General features: G+C 37.7%; 1 protein-coding gene across 1 annotated transcript in view; it reads right to left on the bottom strand.

The window, feature by feature from the left end:
* Positions 1-15,489, bottom strand: part of lrrc17 (leucine rich repeat containing 17) — a 36,395-nt gene extending 20,906 nt beyond the window's left edge. The window contains exons 1-3 of the mRNA XM_047390210.1: positions 15,258-15,489; positions 7,063-7,415; positions 3,578-4,055 (exon numbers count right to left, since the gene is read on the bottom strand). Coding sequence (XP_047246166.1) covers positions 3,578-4,055; positions 7,063-7,335 — 751 coding nt within the window. The 5' untranslated portion in view covers positions 7,336-7,415; positions 15,258-15,489. The remainder of the gene's footprint in view (positions 1-3,577; positions 4,056-7,062; positions 7,416-15,257) is intronic.
* Positions 15,490-17,557: the final 2,068 nt, after the last annotated feature.

Below are 17,557 nucleotides of genomic sequence, written 5' to 3' on the forward strand. Positions count from 1 at the left end.
GTTTTCTCAATTTAGGACTCTTTTCTATTAGTATCTACTTGGCTTGAATTGAGTTGGCTTTAATCAGTTTATAGGGTTTCACTTAGGTACTGGTACTTAGAACCAGCTCCATTTATAGCATCCAATGGCTGAGGTTCTAAACGAGCCGAGTCAAGCTGAACATGCAACGTCGAAAGACAGCTGGTCGCTGATTAGTTAGAGGGTAGTATCATTGGTAAAGTCACAAGATTGACTCCTTTACAGAAAGCGAACCCAAGATTTTTTTTAAATGCAGTAGTGCCTGAGCGTATTCCGAGCTTAAGGGAAAATAGCGACACTGAAATCAACACTGTGGTGCAAAGATGAGGTGCAGACATTTTTGTGCTTGGTGGCTGATGAAAAAATGGTGGTTGCATACAAATCATGTCACGTTACTTTTTGGGTCACCTTGCTATGATAGCCCCACCCACCCTGAGGTGGTGCTCCCCTATAATGGAAAATGACTTGAACCGTGTAGCGTTGAATAAAGGTGAGTCGAATTCAGACGAGCAGGAACTATTGGAAAAGAGCCTTGTCAAAACTGAAAGCCAGTGATACAAATGGTTATTGATTTTTCTATGTCTGGGAAGATTTTTTCTAAATATGATGCCATGAAACAAACGTGCAGTGTATGTTTTTAATATGGGCGCTATGGCTTACCACCCTGAGCACCATTCAATCCAGGGCTAGCATGAGAGTAAAAAAAAATAAATTAACAAAAAGGTATGCCAGTTTTATGCAACTGGAGAGTATGAGGGATTGCTGCAAAGTCCACTGTCTCTACATGCTCATCCAGGAGGAGTGAATGCTACAAGTCTCTGACTCGATGCAATCTGCTGGGTTTCCTTAGACAGAAAAACTTTTTATCCAATTTGAATAAATAACTGAATCTGACTGCACTGTTCAATGGTTAGGATTAATTGGAATGTATGTACCTGACTTTTGTGAAGTGCCTTCAGACAACATGTGTTGTGAATTGGTGCTATGTAAATAAACTGAATTGAATTGAATTGAGAGTAATTACACTACGGTTAGAATCTAATTCATATATTCATATGTAGCTCTAAATAAAGGGCTTTTTCACCATTTTCTATAGAGCCTGGACAACATTTGACCATCTCCGTTTTAAAATATAAAATGCAATATTTATATGTACACACAAAAAAAGTATATTAAATTTCTTTGTCATTAGGACCACTTTGGATTGATAAAAGGACAAGAACCTCAATATATAGACTGGTCACACCTGGAATTCATTGCGACACCAAGGGGGGAGCAAGTCCAGTCCTACAGAGAGCTGCTACCCTGCAGGTTTTAGATGCATCCCTGCTCCAACAGACCTGAATCAAATGAATGTCTTGTTAGCAGGCCTCTGTGGAACTGAATGCCATGTTGAAGCCATTTGAAGTAGATGTGTTGGAGAAGGGATGCATCTAAAAGTTGCAGGAAAACTGTTCTACACTGAACACAGTTTATTTTACACACAGATTTGATTGATGAAACATTTCTTCTGTATTTGTTGTATAAACATGAACATTGGTTGTAGAAAGACATTTTTGGTTCTCATCCAAGAACCATCACTGTGTTGAAAAAGTTCACAATAGACAGGAAAGAGTGAAAGGCATAAGATAAATAACACAAACAAAGCTAAGACTGTTTTAGAACAAATCACTCTTACAGTTTGAAGTGTCATTAGTTGGGACATTTGTCATGATTCACCTGTGTTTGAGTTTTGAGTTATTGTTGGTTTCCCTGCTTATGTTCTCTTGTAGTGGTTATTTCAGTTCATTGATATTGGAATAGATTCATGGTTCATTCTTGTGTTTAGATATTTATTTTACTTCCCTGGATTCCTCTATGTTGAATATCTTTGTAGTTCTCCTGTTGTTTGTGTTCTTAAGTTCATCATATTGTTTATATATTTATTGTATTCCTGTACATTTAGAGTTTTGTTAGATTTCCTCCAGTATTGCTGTGTTCCTACTCATGTGTGTTAATTAGCCTCTCCCTTCAGTTGCTCTGCATTTCCCTACCACCAGCTGCTACATATTCCACCTGATTAGATAATTTAGTTATTTGGTCATTTTTCCTCCCTGCATCTGTATTAATACTCTGTACTGTTTTAATACTCCCTTGCTGCATGTCTGTAAACCTGCCTGTGTTCCATGTCTGCCGTCACCTGTAAGTCTACCATTTTATATTATTAAAAAACTAATCTACTCACCATGGGGCTCCCACATCCTTGTCTGCACATTGGTTCACCAACACACAAGCACTCCCTGACAACATTATTGCCACCATTAGATTGGCATATGTACATTTACGTATGTCAAGTGTATTGGGTGATGGGTACAAAAGTTTGTTGTTTTGTATGTTACTTTTCCGGTGACATCAGTTAATAATGTGGCCAACTGGGAATGAAAGCTCAATGCTTTATACACAATGTACAAGTGCCTTCAAGTGGTCAGATAGTAAGTAGTTAAATCAATCTGAAAGCAATTATTTAAAATGTTCCGCGTAGCGAGTAACTTAAACTTTATCAGTGCAGACAGAGTGCTGCATAGTGCGGCATGAGATGAACAAATGTTAATTCAGGGTTGTTACAGCAATATGTGAGCAGTTTTTAAATCAGTTCTTTTGCAGTGATAAAGAAATTCAGCAAATATGGGGTGTATAAGTTTCTCAACATTTCCCCCTCAACTAAGATAAATTATTAGCAGCCTTGCTTAATGACTCTGGTGATTAGATAGCATAGGTAGCATACATTATCAGTGGTGTAGAAAGATTTTGCTGGAGCGTAAGTTTCCTAAAGCAGGGAATCTTCCTATGCCATAGAGACACAACACAATAGTGTAACAAAGATTTGGGGAATATAAATATGCTGAAACTCAAAAGATGTGTTTATGTTGTAGTAAAAAAAAACTATATCTAAACACGTCAGCATTTTTGGTTCCACTGCTTAAGATTTGGGCAAGAACCAAGCAAAATACTGCTCATTATGGAAAGCGCATCTTCATAGAAAAAGACCCAGGTGATACAACATTTAAAAACAGCTTCTCCAAACAGTTTAAATCTTCCCCAAGTTAAATGTTATGCATATACCAATTCACCATCTGCTGCTGTGAACAGGGGATATTTTGAAAGTACAGAGATCAAATTGACCCGCAGCCATCTGCTTCATTCCCAAAGTGGCAAGCACTCCTATGAACCAAACTTAATAAAAGCAAACACATCTCTGCTGTCTGACTGTAGTCAAAACAGAAGACTGTGAATTTATCTTATGTGCTCAACTTCATTGGACAAACAAACATGACTCTACTAAAGTGTGCATATTTATGTGAGGTTCTGCTGAGGTTGTCCTATTTTATGTTTTGGTTTGCATATGACTAACATTCAAAAAGTACCCAGGTTTAATTCATTGAGCCCAGTTTTGTTTTAGCTGGGATTCATGCATGAACAAAATGTTATGCTTATGCCTGCCTTTTTTTTTTTAGCACACACCAACTTATCATGTGTACCCAAAGTAGCACAGACAAAGGACACCCAGAATTTATCTCACCTTTGTGTTTGCAGTCCAGTAGAAGTCTGGGATATTTGAGATGGCAAATGGACACAGCATCTGTCTTTACTATTGGACGCCCTATTTGGGGTTCTTTAACATCGTCTGGCCTGTTGTCTTCAGCGCACAGCAAATCCGCTTTTAGCTTTTTGAGCTTCTGGCCCTTCAGAGAGCGAGGCTCGGCACACCTGGCGTAGTTACCTAGGTTGCGATTGCTGGGCACCTGCAGGGTCGTGACCAGGCTGTCCAGTGAGCAGCGGCAAATCCAGGGGTTGTCGAAAATCCGGAGGTAGGTGAGGAGGGGTAGGGGGAGGAGGACCTCCTCTGACGCTGTTCTGATGCGGTTGTGTTGGAGGAGGAGGGTGGTGAGCTGAGAGAGACCACTAAATGCATCATCTTCTATCAATGAGATGGCATTTTGCTGAAGATCCAGGCTCTTCAACTGGGTGAACCGGTCGAACATGTTAGCCCTTAAAACCTGAAACAGGAAATGTCAATAATTGGTTATTGTGGAACTATATGTAGAGAAAATAAGCCAAACCCTTACACATCTGTGATGAGAATGATAGTTTAATTTGCACTGGATCGACAGGACCTTTTATTCATCATCAACTGTTTTAATGTGCTCTGCAAGTCCAGGTATTCAGTTACCAAGGTTTGTGTTAAATTAGCTTGTTGTTAGAAATATGTCTTTTGATGGTTTGCATGTTAGTTGAATGACTAAAATGATAAAACTTACATGGTCACAGACATTAAAATTACATTCAGCAATGGTGGGTCCATCAACAAACTGGACCTTAAACATCACGAATAGGATGTCATCAAAGTTCATGTACATGTAAAAGTAATATAGTGTATATCCATCAAATAATTTTCCACTCATTTATTTTCCTTTTGAGATGGACTTTACAGCAGCTCACTAAAAGTTCAAACTCAGTTGAAACTCAATTCATTTTTCAGAGATATTAAATGAATTGGGTTTTATATTTCAGTGTTTTTTAGTAACAATTTTTCTGAGAGTTGCAATGCTACTACATTGGTATCAATTATTGCTTTCATTCCTAATTAGTAACAATAAGTAGTACAAAATAATTTATCCTTCAATGGCTCTACAGCAAACCTAAGCAGTCACTTGAAATGTAATCTTATTTAACCTTAGTGCTTGGTTGAAAGAATAAAATAATATGTTTGAACAGCATGCTGATAGGTATAGATCATTACCTTCAGCAGTAGTGAATTCCCTCTAATCAATATTTAAACCAGCATTTTCTACCAAATTATTCCAGTTTAAAAAAAGCAAAAACACAAAACCTAGCCAAAGTTTTTGCCATGGCCTTCACTATTGATGGCAATGCTATTCTGAATACAAGAACAGTACTATGTTTTTGTATTACTGACATTTCTATGTTTTTTCTGTTCCATATCTTGTTCACATGTAATACATACTTGTAAACCAATTTTCTTCCGTTTTAATTGGTTTTATTGTGTTTATTGTGTATTCTTTTATTGTTCTTATGTCATATTTATAAATGTCTCTTCTATTTAATGTATGTTTATAGTTTATAGCCAGTCGGTTGTGGCAGATGGCCGTTCTCACTGAGACTGGTTCTGCTGGAGGTTTCTTCCTATTAAAAGGGAGTTTTTCCTCTCCGGTGTCGCTACATGCATGCCCAGTATGAGGGATTGCTGCAAAGTCAACGCCAGTGACTGTCTACTGTCTCTACATGCTCATCCAGGAGGAGTGAATGCTGCAAGTCACTGACTGGATGCAATCTGCTGGGTTTCCTTAGATAGAAAAACTTTTTATCCAATTTGAATAAATAACTGAATCTGACTGCACTGTTCAATGATTAGGATTAATTGCAATGTATGTACCTGACTTTTGTGAAGTGCCTTGAGACAACATGTGTTGTGAATTGGCGCTATATAAATAAACTAAACTGAAACTGAAACTTATGTGCTGCACTTTGTTTCAGCTGTGGTTGTTTTCAATGCACTTTATAAATAAATTTGGCATGGTATGGTATGATATGGAATGGTACGTGTTAATGCCCTTGTTTTAATATTATTGAATTTTTTTAATATTTTTGAAGTTTTTTTTGTTGTTTGGGATGTGATCAGTTAATGCACACATTAGAGTAGACAAACAACATTGATTGTGCAATTCTTAAATTACTGTCCTATATTACTTGCAGTAATTTACAAAGTTATGACCCACAACACAATGACAGAGTTCTATGAATTTTATGCCTTTAACAAACCAAAGAGTCATCATTTAGGTAAAACTACAGGTTTGCATTATGAGAAACTACAGTACTCTGCTTTTTTCCCCCACTACCTGTGAAACACACATTATTCACAAAATTGCGGAGAACATTCACTGCAATTCCTCATGAAGTTTTAAGATCCTAATCTAACTGAAAAGCATGTCTGATAAATCATCCATCTATTATCCTTGAAGCTGTTTTTGCCTCTGTTTTTCTATTGTTTAGGTAATTTTGAGCTCAATTTTCCTTTAGAGGTGACCTATTATACTTCCTTTTAAACATTTGGGATAGGTCTATGGGCTACAAAAAACATGTTCATTACATTTTTCGCACAAAATCAATCTCAGATAATGAGATTTCACCTCCTCAGTTACCCCTTTTTTTAGCTCCTTTCAGAATGAGCTGTTTTAGGGCTCTGTCACTTTTATGCAAATTAGCTGTATCTGGCCACGGCCAGCACTTAGTAATCGTGAAAATGAAGCTGAACGTATAAGACACAACAATAAGTACTTACATTTCTGTCATCTGCAGATTTTTCACAGTAGGCACTGAATTTTTCTTCTGTCTAAGCCATTCTGCAAATCCTGACGTGTACTGATGTGAGTTCTCAAAGCAGTCCGTGGTGAAGTGATTCTCGCAAACTAGTATTGTCTTCGGTAATGTGACTGGAACATTGCCCTCAAAAATAAAATGAAGCCAGAATCTCTGTTATCCGACAGTGGGATAATGTGCATGGACACAAGTGGGTCTTTCCAGCCAACAACAGAATATTTGCCTTTGAGGGTAGCCATAAGGTAAAACCAGCCGCCGAGATGTGATCCTCTACTGAAAATCAAGTGGGTGGAGCTCCGTTTCAGTTGCTAGTCAGGGGCAAACAGTGTGTTTTCTTGAAAAAATAAAACATTCATTCATAGCCAAAACAAGGCTGAATGTTTTGGGTTTTTTTTTTCGTTTGGACTGTTTGTAGAAGCATTAGAGAAGTATAAAAACAATCACAAATTGAATTTTGCATAATAGGTCTCCTTCAACCAAAATTGAAGGTAATTCTCATCACCCAGGTGATTATTGTTGGGATATTTTAGGTTTTATTGTTAAATATATTAACATATATTTGTTTTATCATTGATTTGTGTAATCCTGCTTGTGTAAATATGTTCCAGTCAGGTTTTTCTCACAGTAAATTTTTCACAATTGAAGCTGAAAACTGGCTCTACATACCTGAATCTTATTTCTTGCCAGCAGAAGGTGGTGAATGTCTTTGGGCCAGTTCTGCCTCACAAATGTCAGCTGCCTATCCTGGCAGTCTAGATACTTCTCTCCTGACTCCATGTACTCTTTGCATTCCTGAGTTTGACGCCTCATAACACCGGCCCTTCCTCTGCCTCGCACACGGCCCCAGCTGCCCCTCTCTGTGGCTTTCGACCAGGGGCCTCGCCGAGGTTCAGCTGACCGAAGGAGCAGTAAGAGAAGGATGATGGTGAGGAGACGCATGATGGGGAAGGACAGAAGGGTTCTCTGTGACTGGTTCGATGTATTGGAGATTTTGAAGGGACACAGGAGGCCAGTCAAAGCTGTACATATTGAGACAGACACAGTGGTGAAGAAGAGGAGAATGTAACTGAAAAGGTAAAATATTATTACAGTTGCATTTGTACCTGTTTGAATCAAAAGAGCTCACACAATGACACACTTAAACAAATCAATGGATTCTTTACAGAACATGAGCATATTGTTAACGGAGGCCAAAAAAATATAGTGTTTTAATAAGAATGCAAATTCATAAGCTAAGAGACAAAGTTTTACAATAAATGATGCAGTAAAAGCATCTGACAATGAAATATTTCAAACGTTAACCCCAGTATAATGACAAACTTACATTTGAACAATTTTAGTAATGAAATGAAATACATCCTGTTATTACTGAATTTAGGATGCCTTGAACGTGATTTTTCTGGATATTTTGAGAGAGACGATAATGATTAAAACCTTGTTTTTACATATATGAAGGAAATTACACTGTTTCATTTCTTGCCAAGTGAGGTATGACGAGATGAGAGTCACATTTAATCTGCCCTAAATACTTTTTTTCCACATGTCCTGTCTTGGCACTTCAGGCATACCATATTAAAGAAGATGGTTGCCTACATGAGCCAGGGCAGATTTACCCACAAAAAGGATATCTCAAGATGCAATCATAACTGAATGATTGACTTTATTAAATCAAGACTGAATTCAGCATCAAAGCTGGCAAAGTTGGCATGAATGCATGTAAGCATGTCTAAAGTGCATTAAAGATAGAGTTGTGGCTGGGGTGTGTGAGACCCCACTGCTTGCTTAGAGCAGAGTCTCCCCCAACCCAACCCGAAAAACCTTAACTGTCTGTAATGTATTAGAACTGAGGTGCAGGATGGGGCCAAAAAGATTGAAGGATTTGGGTCAAGATTACACTGCATGGACCTCCCCCCATACATGCAAGGTCCATCATTCTACACCTCAAGACCCTTTTGATTTGTGGTATTGCACATGTTAGGGAGGAGGGGATGGGCACCAAGTTGCTGGCACAAGTCACCCTGGGGGGCAGGCTCCCCAACTGGTCCCTGCTAGTCCTTCCCATGCCTACAACAGTACAGCATTGATTGAGGCCAGGGACCCTCTGGAGATCCCCAAAGATGTGCTCTATTTACACTACTTTAGCCTCTCGATTTTAAAGACTGATATAGGAGAAGAAAATTATCTGTCTTTTTATATTGCAAATTAAGCTTATACAGCAAAAATGTTGGAGGTGTTTCTATGTAATTTTCAAAGGTGAAAAGACAAGGCCCCTTAAGGGTGGCCCGAACACAGACACACATGCTTGGGTTGACTCAGTCCAACTTTACCAAAGCCACAGTCCTCCTACTGTCTCACTCAGTGGAACAAGACTGTCAATGCAGATGGTTTGGTTCCATTGAGAATAACAGACTGGATATGTAAGTTACACAAAAACAGCTGAGAATGTGTCAGATTGCACTTTTCCATTTCACTGAGGATTGCCCATCTGTTCAACTGCATCAATCACCTCAGAGGTTGCAGACTTCAACGTTAAACTTCTTTTTATCATAACATGCAACAATTCCTCTAAATCCAACAACTTTATTTTAGTCTCCATAAGGTGATTATTTCTAGTTTTCATTCTGCTTATTTATAAGATGTACCCCTATGCTGCTGTGAGTTTGACTATAATAAAGCTTATATGACATAATATAAAACAAATTGAAACTTTTGATAGTACAACCTTCAGACTAGACAGAATAAAAGTGTGCAGTCAAGACTTCGGGTTAAATCCTGGTTTAAGTAACCGACTCTCAGTCAGTGACCTCTGCTCTCGTGGTAGAGCATAGTATTTATTGTTAGTGAGAAGTCGATGGGAAAATGATTTGTCAAAGCATTCAAGCCAAATGTAAAAGAAAAAAAATCACCGGCCTCACATTGGCGTGTCCCCGAAGGCCCTTGTAAAAACATTAAATTCTTGTTCCACTGACACCTCTTATACTTGTAATTGTAGACTTGTTTGGTGATTTATGAGGCGCATATAGCCATCTTTAGGCCAGATTTCAAAATGAGAAACTGGTGTTATGGATGGGTCACAACCCTAGAACCAAAGAGCTGAAGCACTCATCAGCCTGTTTTCTATGAAAGAGTTAAAACATTTTTGATGCTTTTTCAAACATTTTCATTTGGAATCAGAAAAATAATCTTCTAAATGTGGATTAAAAGGGACTTGCCAAAAACCTACTTCCAGCTTACATCATTTATTTTGGAAGTTTTATGTCCAACATGGTAAGGATAACTTTTACCATCCCTATTCTGTGTAGAGATCTAAAACCTAGATATGCTATACTTTGTAATCTAAACAAATGTATTCTCATGTGCATTCTACAATATTTAATGTATATCTCTGCTTTGATGGTAAAACAATTTTGACGCACTCACTGATGATTTAATACATCCCAGCTACATGAGTAGCAAACCAGCCCATAGCATGACATGTCCTACTTAAAACTGTACATCGGGCGCTTTGCTTTTTACTCATCTTTACCAAAGCATCCAATAGATGTAGAGAGGGCACTGTGTAGTGGTGTAAAGGAACTGTTCAGTCTTTTATAGTGTGCAAAAGTAGCCACTTTGCTCATTCAAGGTCATGGTGGTAACGCATCCAGGAGGAAAATATAAACATTCTTGCCTTCTTGTTTGTTTACAGACCAGAAGGAATTCATAGTTTTGCCAATGAGTTCTAGGTCTTCCCCGAGGTGTGTTTCCATTGGGGTGGGCTGGGAAAACCTTTAAAGGAAGGTATCCAGGACACATCCTATTCAGATGGACCAGTAACTCGAAACCCACGCTTCCCTCTTTCACAGAACAGACTAGAGCAGCACTATTAGTCCTGCAGAAAAAAACTCTCATCCATCTATTAATTTCTCATTACATCTTACTGTTTCTCCCATCATGCAACGCTGTTTAATGACAATGATGATTTTGAAAAGGAAGAAAACGCAGTTTTAAGCAATGTTTTAAGGAGAAAAGAAAAAAAAAGATTTTAGACATTTACATATATAAGATTTTCTGCACTAAAATAAGAGAATATTATTCCACAATTACCACTAATTCTCTCCTCTTAATGCAAGACAAATATTCCTCAACAATATCAGAATGTTGCATAACCTGCCATATGTTCTGTTTAATTTCCTGCCATTTTTTTTCTTCACATCCTTAACATTATTGAACTGTAACTAAAAAATTAGGGCTGTGGTTGGTCCTTTTCTACAGCTGCTGAGGAGGAAAAGTCCATCTCTTTTCTGAGGACCATAGCCACAGTCTGTCTACAGTATCCTGTGCCCATAATAAATCTACACAGTCCAAACCAATCCCTGTGGTTCACCATGACCTTGTGGCTATGCCAAATCTTAGTCTATACCATCTTAGTCTAGTATTAAATCCCACCCAAGATACCAAATGATCAGCTTATGCCAACCCAAAGCGTGCTCAGTTTGAAAATGGTCTCCCTTATCGTAAACATTTACCAGAAACCCTCACGGTTGTGATGAGGTATTTGCTCAGGGACTGTTTTTGTTGTCAATGCCAACTCCCCTGAGCATGAGTGACGTTTGGTCTGGACCTAAAATGTGGTAGCAACGTGTCTCTCAACTTGGATGAGGTAAAAATAAAACTGTGGGAAGATTGAAAAGTCTTTGTAGAACAGACCAAAAGGCTGGAAAAGGAAAAGCTTCTGTGTATCACGTTTAATTCTTAACAACAGCTTATTATTGTACTGGAGTCAAATTCCTTGTTTGTCTGTACATACTTGGCAATAAAGCTGATTCTTAATCTGATTCTTATTCTGATTATTTATGTAGACTCTTGTGGAGACAGGTATGTTGCTGGGAAAGTGAACAATGAACACAAAGTTGAGAAAACTGAAATGTTAACATAAAAGGTGCTTAGTGTGTTACGTTTTTGGTTGTCTTAGTGAGCCAAAATGAGTAATTTTCATCACCAGACTAAAGGATACAGTACAATTTGTACTCTAACACCATCACATACTACAACAGGCAGTGAGTGATATGGTTTTCCAGATTTCTCTGCATTAAGCGCCATCCATCTTTCCATCAACTCTGACCAATTTCCCTGTACTTGCTAAAGGAAAGAGTCCCCACAACATGATGCTGGCACCACTATGTCATACATTGGGGATGTTGTTTGCAGGGTGATATGCAGTATTAGGTTTTTTTTCCACATATATTGTACATTGTAAATTGTAAATTTGTATATTCTGTAATGCAGAATATTGCATTGTACATTGTATATTGTACATTGTAAATTGTAAATTTGTATATTCTGTAATGCAAAAACAGAACAAAAGAGCAAAGTGTACCGGAGTCAAATTCGTTGTTTGTATGCACGAACTTGGCAATAAAGCTGATTCTGATTCTGATAAAAAAATTTCTATGTAGGCCTTAATTTAACATTTTTTTCTTATCTGACCAGAGCAGTTTTTTGCAAGTTTGCTTTTATTTCTACCAAATGTTTATTTCTTGTTTTGCAGCATCTTTGCACCATTGTTCCCAAATACTCTAGTTAGTTGCCATTGTTTTATATTGTTTCTTTTGAAAGGCTTATATACAGATTTGTAAAAAAAAATATATATATATATGGTTGCTATTCAAAGGAAACCTTTAAAGAAACTGTTAGGGTTGCTAGTTAATCCTTATCTACAAGGCATACTCCTTAGCAAGATTGATATTGAGAACCCAAATTAACATACAAAATAAAATTCAATAAAGATTCAAGCAATGGTTATTGAAAGGTTTTTAACAGCTAATTTTCTAGTTTCCTCTATCTGGTAGCTGTGCTGCAGTGCTATTGCTAGTTTGTCAGTCAGCAGAAACATGAAGTGGATTTTGAGTTTCAGCCATTTTATTTTTTTATATTGATTACAATGACTGTATGGGAACTAACCGATTGCCTTTGATTGAAGTACAGTGCAGGTAAGAGATTATAATCAAAATTTTGTTAGCATGTAAAGATTTTGGTTCCACAAGGTGTGAAGTTCAGATCTACACTGATATTCTGTCCTCTGCTTTTCATATTACATGATCTAGCCAAGACATACATGATGTTACTTTTTTGTGCACATACCAAGTTACAGGCCAAGAAATTCAAAGAGGCTCCAACCATGATTTCCAAGTAAAGGGAAGTTGCTTGTGGGAACTGTGAAGCTTTTATATGTAGAAGTTCTCCGACATGCAAAAAAGAGAAAAGTTTCTTGCCTCGATCAAAGATGCACGCACATCAAATCTGCCAGTTATTCACTCAAACTATTAATTGTAGAAATGCAGACAGATAATTGGAAAGCAACACAAAATTGTCAGAAGTCAAGTAAGTACATCTGCCAGAAAGCCTGCAGGCAAGATCAGCTTCCTTTAATATTTATGGGGGAAACATCCCCCATGTGTGTGCATGCACACTGTGTTGCAAAAATATTATACCTTAATTACTTTAGCATATTATGGATCATCACAATAACAAACTTCTATGTATTTTGAGATTTTATGTCATAGGAAAATGATCTAATCTTTTATCTAAACCATTCCATTGTAACTCTGCCTGTATGTTTAAAGTTGTTTTCCAACTGGAAGACAAACATCCACCCAAGTCACAAATCTTTTGCTGCCTGTAATTTTTCCTTGTTTAGCTCAGTCTATCTTCACATCAACTCTTAATAGGTTTCCTCTCCCTGCTGAAGAAAGACATTCCAATAGCATGATGCTGCCACCACCATGTTTCACTGTGTGGATGGTGTGTCTCATCTGATCAGAGCACCTTCTTCCGCATGTTTGTGGATTGTTTCTGTGCCCCATACATGATTCATTTCTGACACCCCCTTGCCTAACATTTCAGTTTAGACAGACAGCCAGGTCTTGGTAGGTTTGCTGTTGCGCCATACTATTTCCTGCTTTAAACTTCTTAACATTTTCACCTCTGTCCTGCCTGGTGTGTTTCTTGAGCTTTGTGATGTTGTTTGAGCCTTCACAGAACAGCTGCGTTTATACTGAGATCAAACCATACAAAGGTGGACTCTATTTTGCTGCACTGGATTTAATTTAGGGGTATCAGAACAAACAGGGCCAAACCCAAATGCAACAGTTCCCAGTTTTTTCTTTTACAAAACATTCTCCCATTTCACTTATATGCACTACTTTCTGTTCATCTTGTTTGTGGTTGAATGGGGTATGGATACATTTTCAAGGCAGTGGATGTTAAAGACAAGCAATTTTAACAAGTAGACAGGAAGAAGTGAACACATAAAATATAACATTTTGGGAAACAAATTTGTATTTCTGGTTGAGACGGTAGAGACAAAACATGTTCTGTGTATTAAGGGCTTGCAGGAGAGTGGGCTGTTACATCCCTGAGAGTCTAATTGAAACCAGAAAAGTTCACCTCCTCAACAAAGAAAAAAAGCTTGGAAACCAAAAATGACACTTGGGTTTTCAGGCGAGGTTCAGCAGGGTCGAGCATGCAAAAACAAACAGTGCAGGATGGACTTGTCTGGTGAAAACATGCCAAAGTGCTTGGCTCTGCATGAACTCAGATTTCCATTTTTCTGGCACCCACAAGCTTCAAATCCTACCTCATGGATATCAGTGTAGATTGTTAGTAATGTGCATGTATTGGTCAGTCATTTAAACACTTTAAAACATATTTATCACTATCATTCCACCAAAAATCCAAACCTTCATTCAAGCTGCCTCAACAGAGTCTAGGAGATAAAGAAGGCTGTGATGAGATGTCAACCAGACAAAATGTCTTCCCCACCACACAGCTATGTCGACTGCTTTGGATCAATGAAAGACATCTACGTGGTAAACACAAACTAAAAAGTCTTCTAAACAAAGCTGAAACAGCTGAAAACCCAGTGAAAGGGGATCCTGTTTTTTACAATCACAGTAAAGTTGCAAGTTAAGCAAGTTTGACCCCCCCCCCCTGTTCTTTGGTGCAGAATTCCAAAGTGAAACCACATGGTGCTCCAGTTCTATGCTGCATGAGCTTGGGATTTATCTAAAAAATTACAAGGCAGCATGTATCTCTACAGTGTGCTGCAAATGCATATGACCATGCTGTAAAATATTGAGCAGTGTTGGATGGTTGTTCACAGCTTTATCCAAATGCTAAAATTCAAAAACACATGGCTAAATGCTTTTATTATAATTATTTTATTTTCGTAACAGCATAGTACACATACAATGAACATAAGTCGTCTGGAGAGCGCTCCCATCCAGAAATGCTTGACAGTATGAAAGGTTTCCAAGTGGAAAAATTGTATCAATGACAAATGAAGTTCTTGGCTCTATCCGTCATGGCAGTGGAAATGGACTACCTTCAAGTTGGGTAACAAAATAAACAAGCTTGGCAAATCTATTACAAATTTAAATGTGAGAAGGAAACTTAGGTCAGAAGTTTGTCTAGTAGGATGGGAAGATGGGAAAACGTGTCTTTTATATGTACATTTGGGTTTGCTAATGTTTTTCCAAAAGACTTGAAAGCAATAGCTGATACTGAAATTTCTACTTACATGCATGCATTGTTCACACATTATAGAACATTTAACTCCTACCACAAAACATTTGCTAACATTTCTTCACTATAATAAGTTAAGATAAAAATATATTGCTGTGGCTTCTTTGTGTTATTTGAGGCATGTTACTCAACACAAGCTGTATTCTGTGCAGCTGACAGTTTTTTTTTTATCATGCATGTTGAATCATCACTGAGCAACAATTTTAAGATTAGCAGCCTTCAGCCTTTCAGCTGTATAACCTCTACAGCACACACTCCAGATGCATTTTTGTGGAGCATTAAAGTTTCAGTCCTACCCGTGCAGGGTGAGAATCTGGCCCGGGTTCGTCTATTAGAACCTGCAGATCTCCGGTTGGTCCCGTGTCCCAGACTCCTAATCCTGTCATGAGTGCTGCATCAAAGCCAAGAATATCGGCCTGGGCTGCCGAAGGAACTTGGAATGAGGGACAAAGAGTAGCTCCCTCTCTCTCTTCCTTTTCACCCACTCTGCTGGATCACACTGTGAGCAGTAGAGTAAAATAGGTCCTCATAGAAGCCACGAGGCTGTGTCTCATTTAACATTACACACACACACACACACACACACACACACACACACACACACTCCTAACCCACATGTGGGAGGGCTACAACCCTTTATTGGTCCCCTCTGTTTAACCGATGAACTCGCTGCGGGATGTGTTGCTAACTGACCTGACTGAGGAAAAGACAAATAAAGACAGAGCAGCAAAATTCAATCACACAAACACCCTTCTGCCTACCTGTCTATCTGCTTTTTGTGCTGGAAATCTGCTGGAAATCTTCATATACTTGCTAAACGTCGACCCAGTTAGTTTCCCAATAACTGATAATGAACTAAACCCAAGATAAGATCTGACTGTATGGACACAGGCAACACTTGGGGTTAAATGAGGTTTAAAATGCACCATCCACTACATGATGCATAGTGGTGGCAGCATCATGCTCTGGGGATGCTTTAGATGAAAAAATAAGAAACAGTGGAGATTAGTTTCAGTCTTAATGTGCAAAGATGGTAGAGACATACATTAAACTGTTAAAACTATTCATTTTCCTTTCAGTTCACTCTTGTGTTCTACTTTGTGTTTGTTAGTCACATGAAATCCCAAAAAATTACTTTTTTGGTTGTAATGTGAAAAAAGCGAAAATGTGTAAGGGGTTTGAAGACTACTGCTAGTTTAACAAAGCAATGTACCTAATGTTACTTAATATGGTTAGAATAGGCATTAATGATAAAACAGAGCTTTGTCAGATTATAAAAGGTTGAAATATGTAACAGTCAGATGGATTTTTATAGAATTGTTTGGTAATTCTCTCCCATCATGAAAATCACTTTAAATTGCTTGCTTTGACATTGGACTTTGACCAACATTTATACAACTTCGATGTTTCTGCAGTTTTTTTTAACACATTTTTGTAATTGAAATGTCTTCTGTAAATTTTACAGTTTATCATTGAAAAATCTAAGGTTTTACTTTACATGCTATTACATTACATATATGATCAAAAACTAGATCTTAAGTCATGATGTAATAGTTTCTATCTCATTTTCATCTCATGATGCAGCTACAACTGTAGAATTAATAAAATATCAACACTATGTAACAAACACATGAAATACCTTTATGTTGCTTGGACTTTGTTGCTTAGAGCCAGTGGTACTGAACTTGCAATTTGGAGACAAGTGATTTATAACCTTCTATGGATACTAAATTTCTACCCACTGGAAATTTAAGATCTAGTAGATCAAGTAGAAAGTAGAATAGAGTCAGCTCAATATAAGTATGTGTTAGCATGGGGATAAAATTAGCTATTAGCATAAAGCACACCTTGCTTAATATGGCTGCAATATCTTATATCTGCTTTAGGTTTCAGCAGTCGGTTAGCAGCCGAGTTTATTCCCATGAAATCAATTTTTTTTTTTCTGACTTTAGCTTGTTACATTCCTTCATTTCATAAATAAGAGCCCATGTCAAAGCAATAAGATGATGACTAAACTATGTCAACCATTCATATTTTACATGAATGAGTGGTTAACTTTAGAACAAAATACCTAAGGAGTAGTGTAGCAACTACTAAGGAGTGTTCTGTTCTGTTTTATATTATAGGGGAGAGTAAACCCTGATAATCACCATGTCGTTTTTTTTTCTGTACTCTGCACCATCACAAAGAGCAGCAGCTCCATATTGGGATCACTACTGAGCTGAGTCTTAAAGTTGTTTGCTACCAAATATACCAGAACAACTGTTTTCAGTGGGCAAGATAAGCCCAGATAAAGGCTTGGGAAAAGATCTAACTTGTGTTTTGCTGGATTCAATTTCAAACAGATGCATATACCTTACACAGAAGTGTCCAAAGCATGCCTGGCTGTTTGATGGTTCTTTGCCAGGGATGAGAGAGCCAATTGGGAACTGTGCTGTCACATTGGGGTTTGCATGCATTGTTAAAAAGTCTGTATTACTGAATTAGATTGTTAAAGTGGAAAATACACCTTGCAGCAATATTAACAATATTGATAAGGTGCAAGTCTATTTAAGTTAGTTCAAATGTGTTTTGATACCTAATTGCAGGTTTAAAA

Source organism: Girardinichthys multiradiatus, chromosome 17 (assembly GCF_021462225.1).
Source record: "Girardinichthys multiradiatus isolate DD_20200921_A chromosome 17, DD_fGirMul_XY1, whole genome shotgun sequence".
In the NCBI taxonomy this organism is placed as follows: Eukaryota; Metazoa; Chordata; class Actinopteri; order Cyprinodontiformes; family Goodeidae; genus Girardinichthys; species Girardinichthys multiradiatus.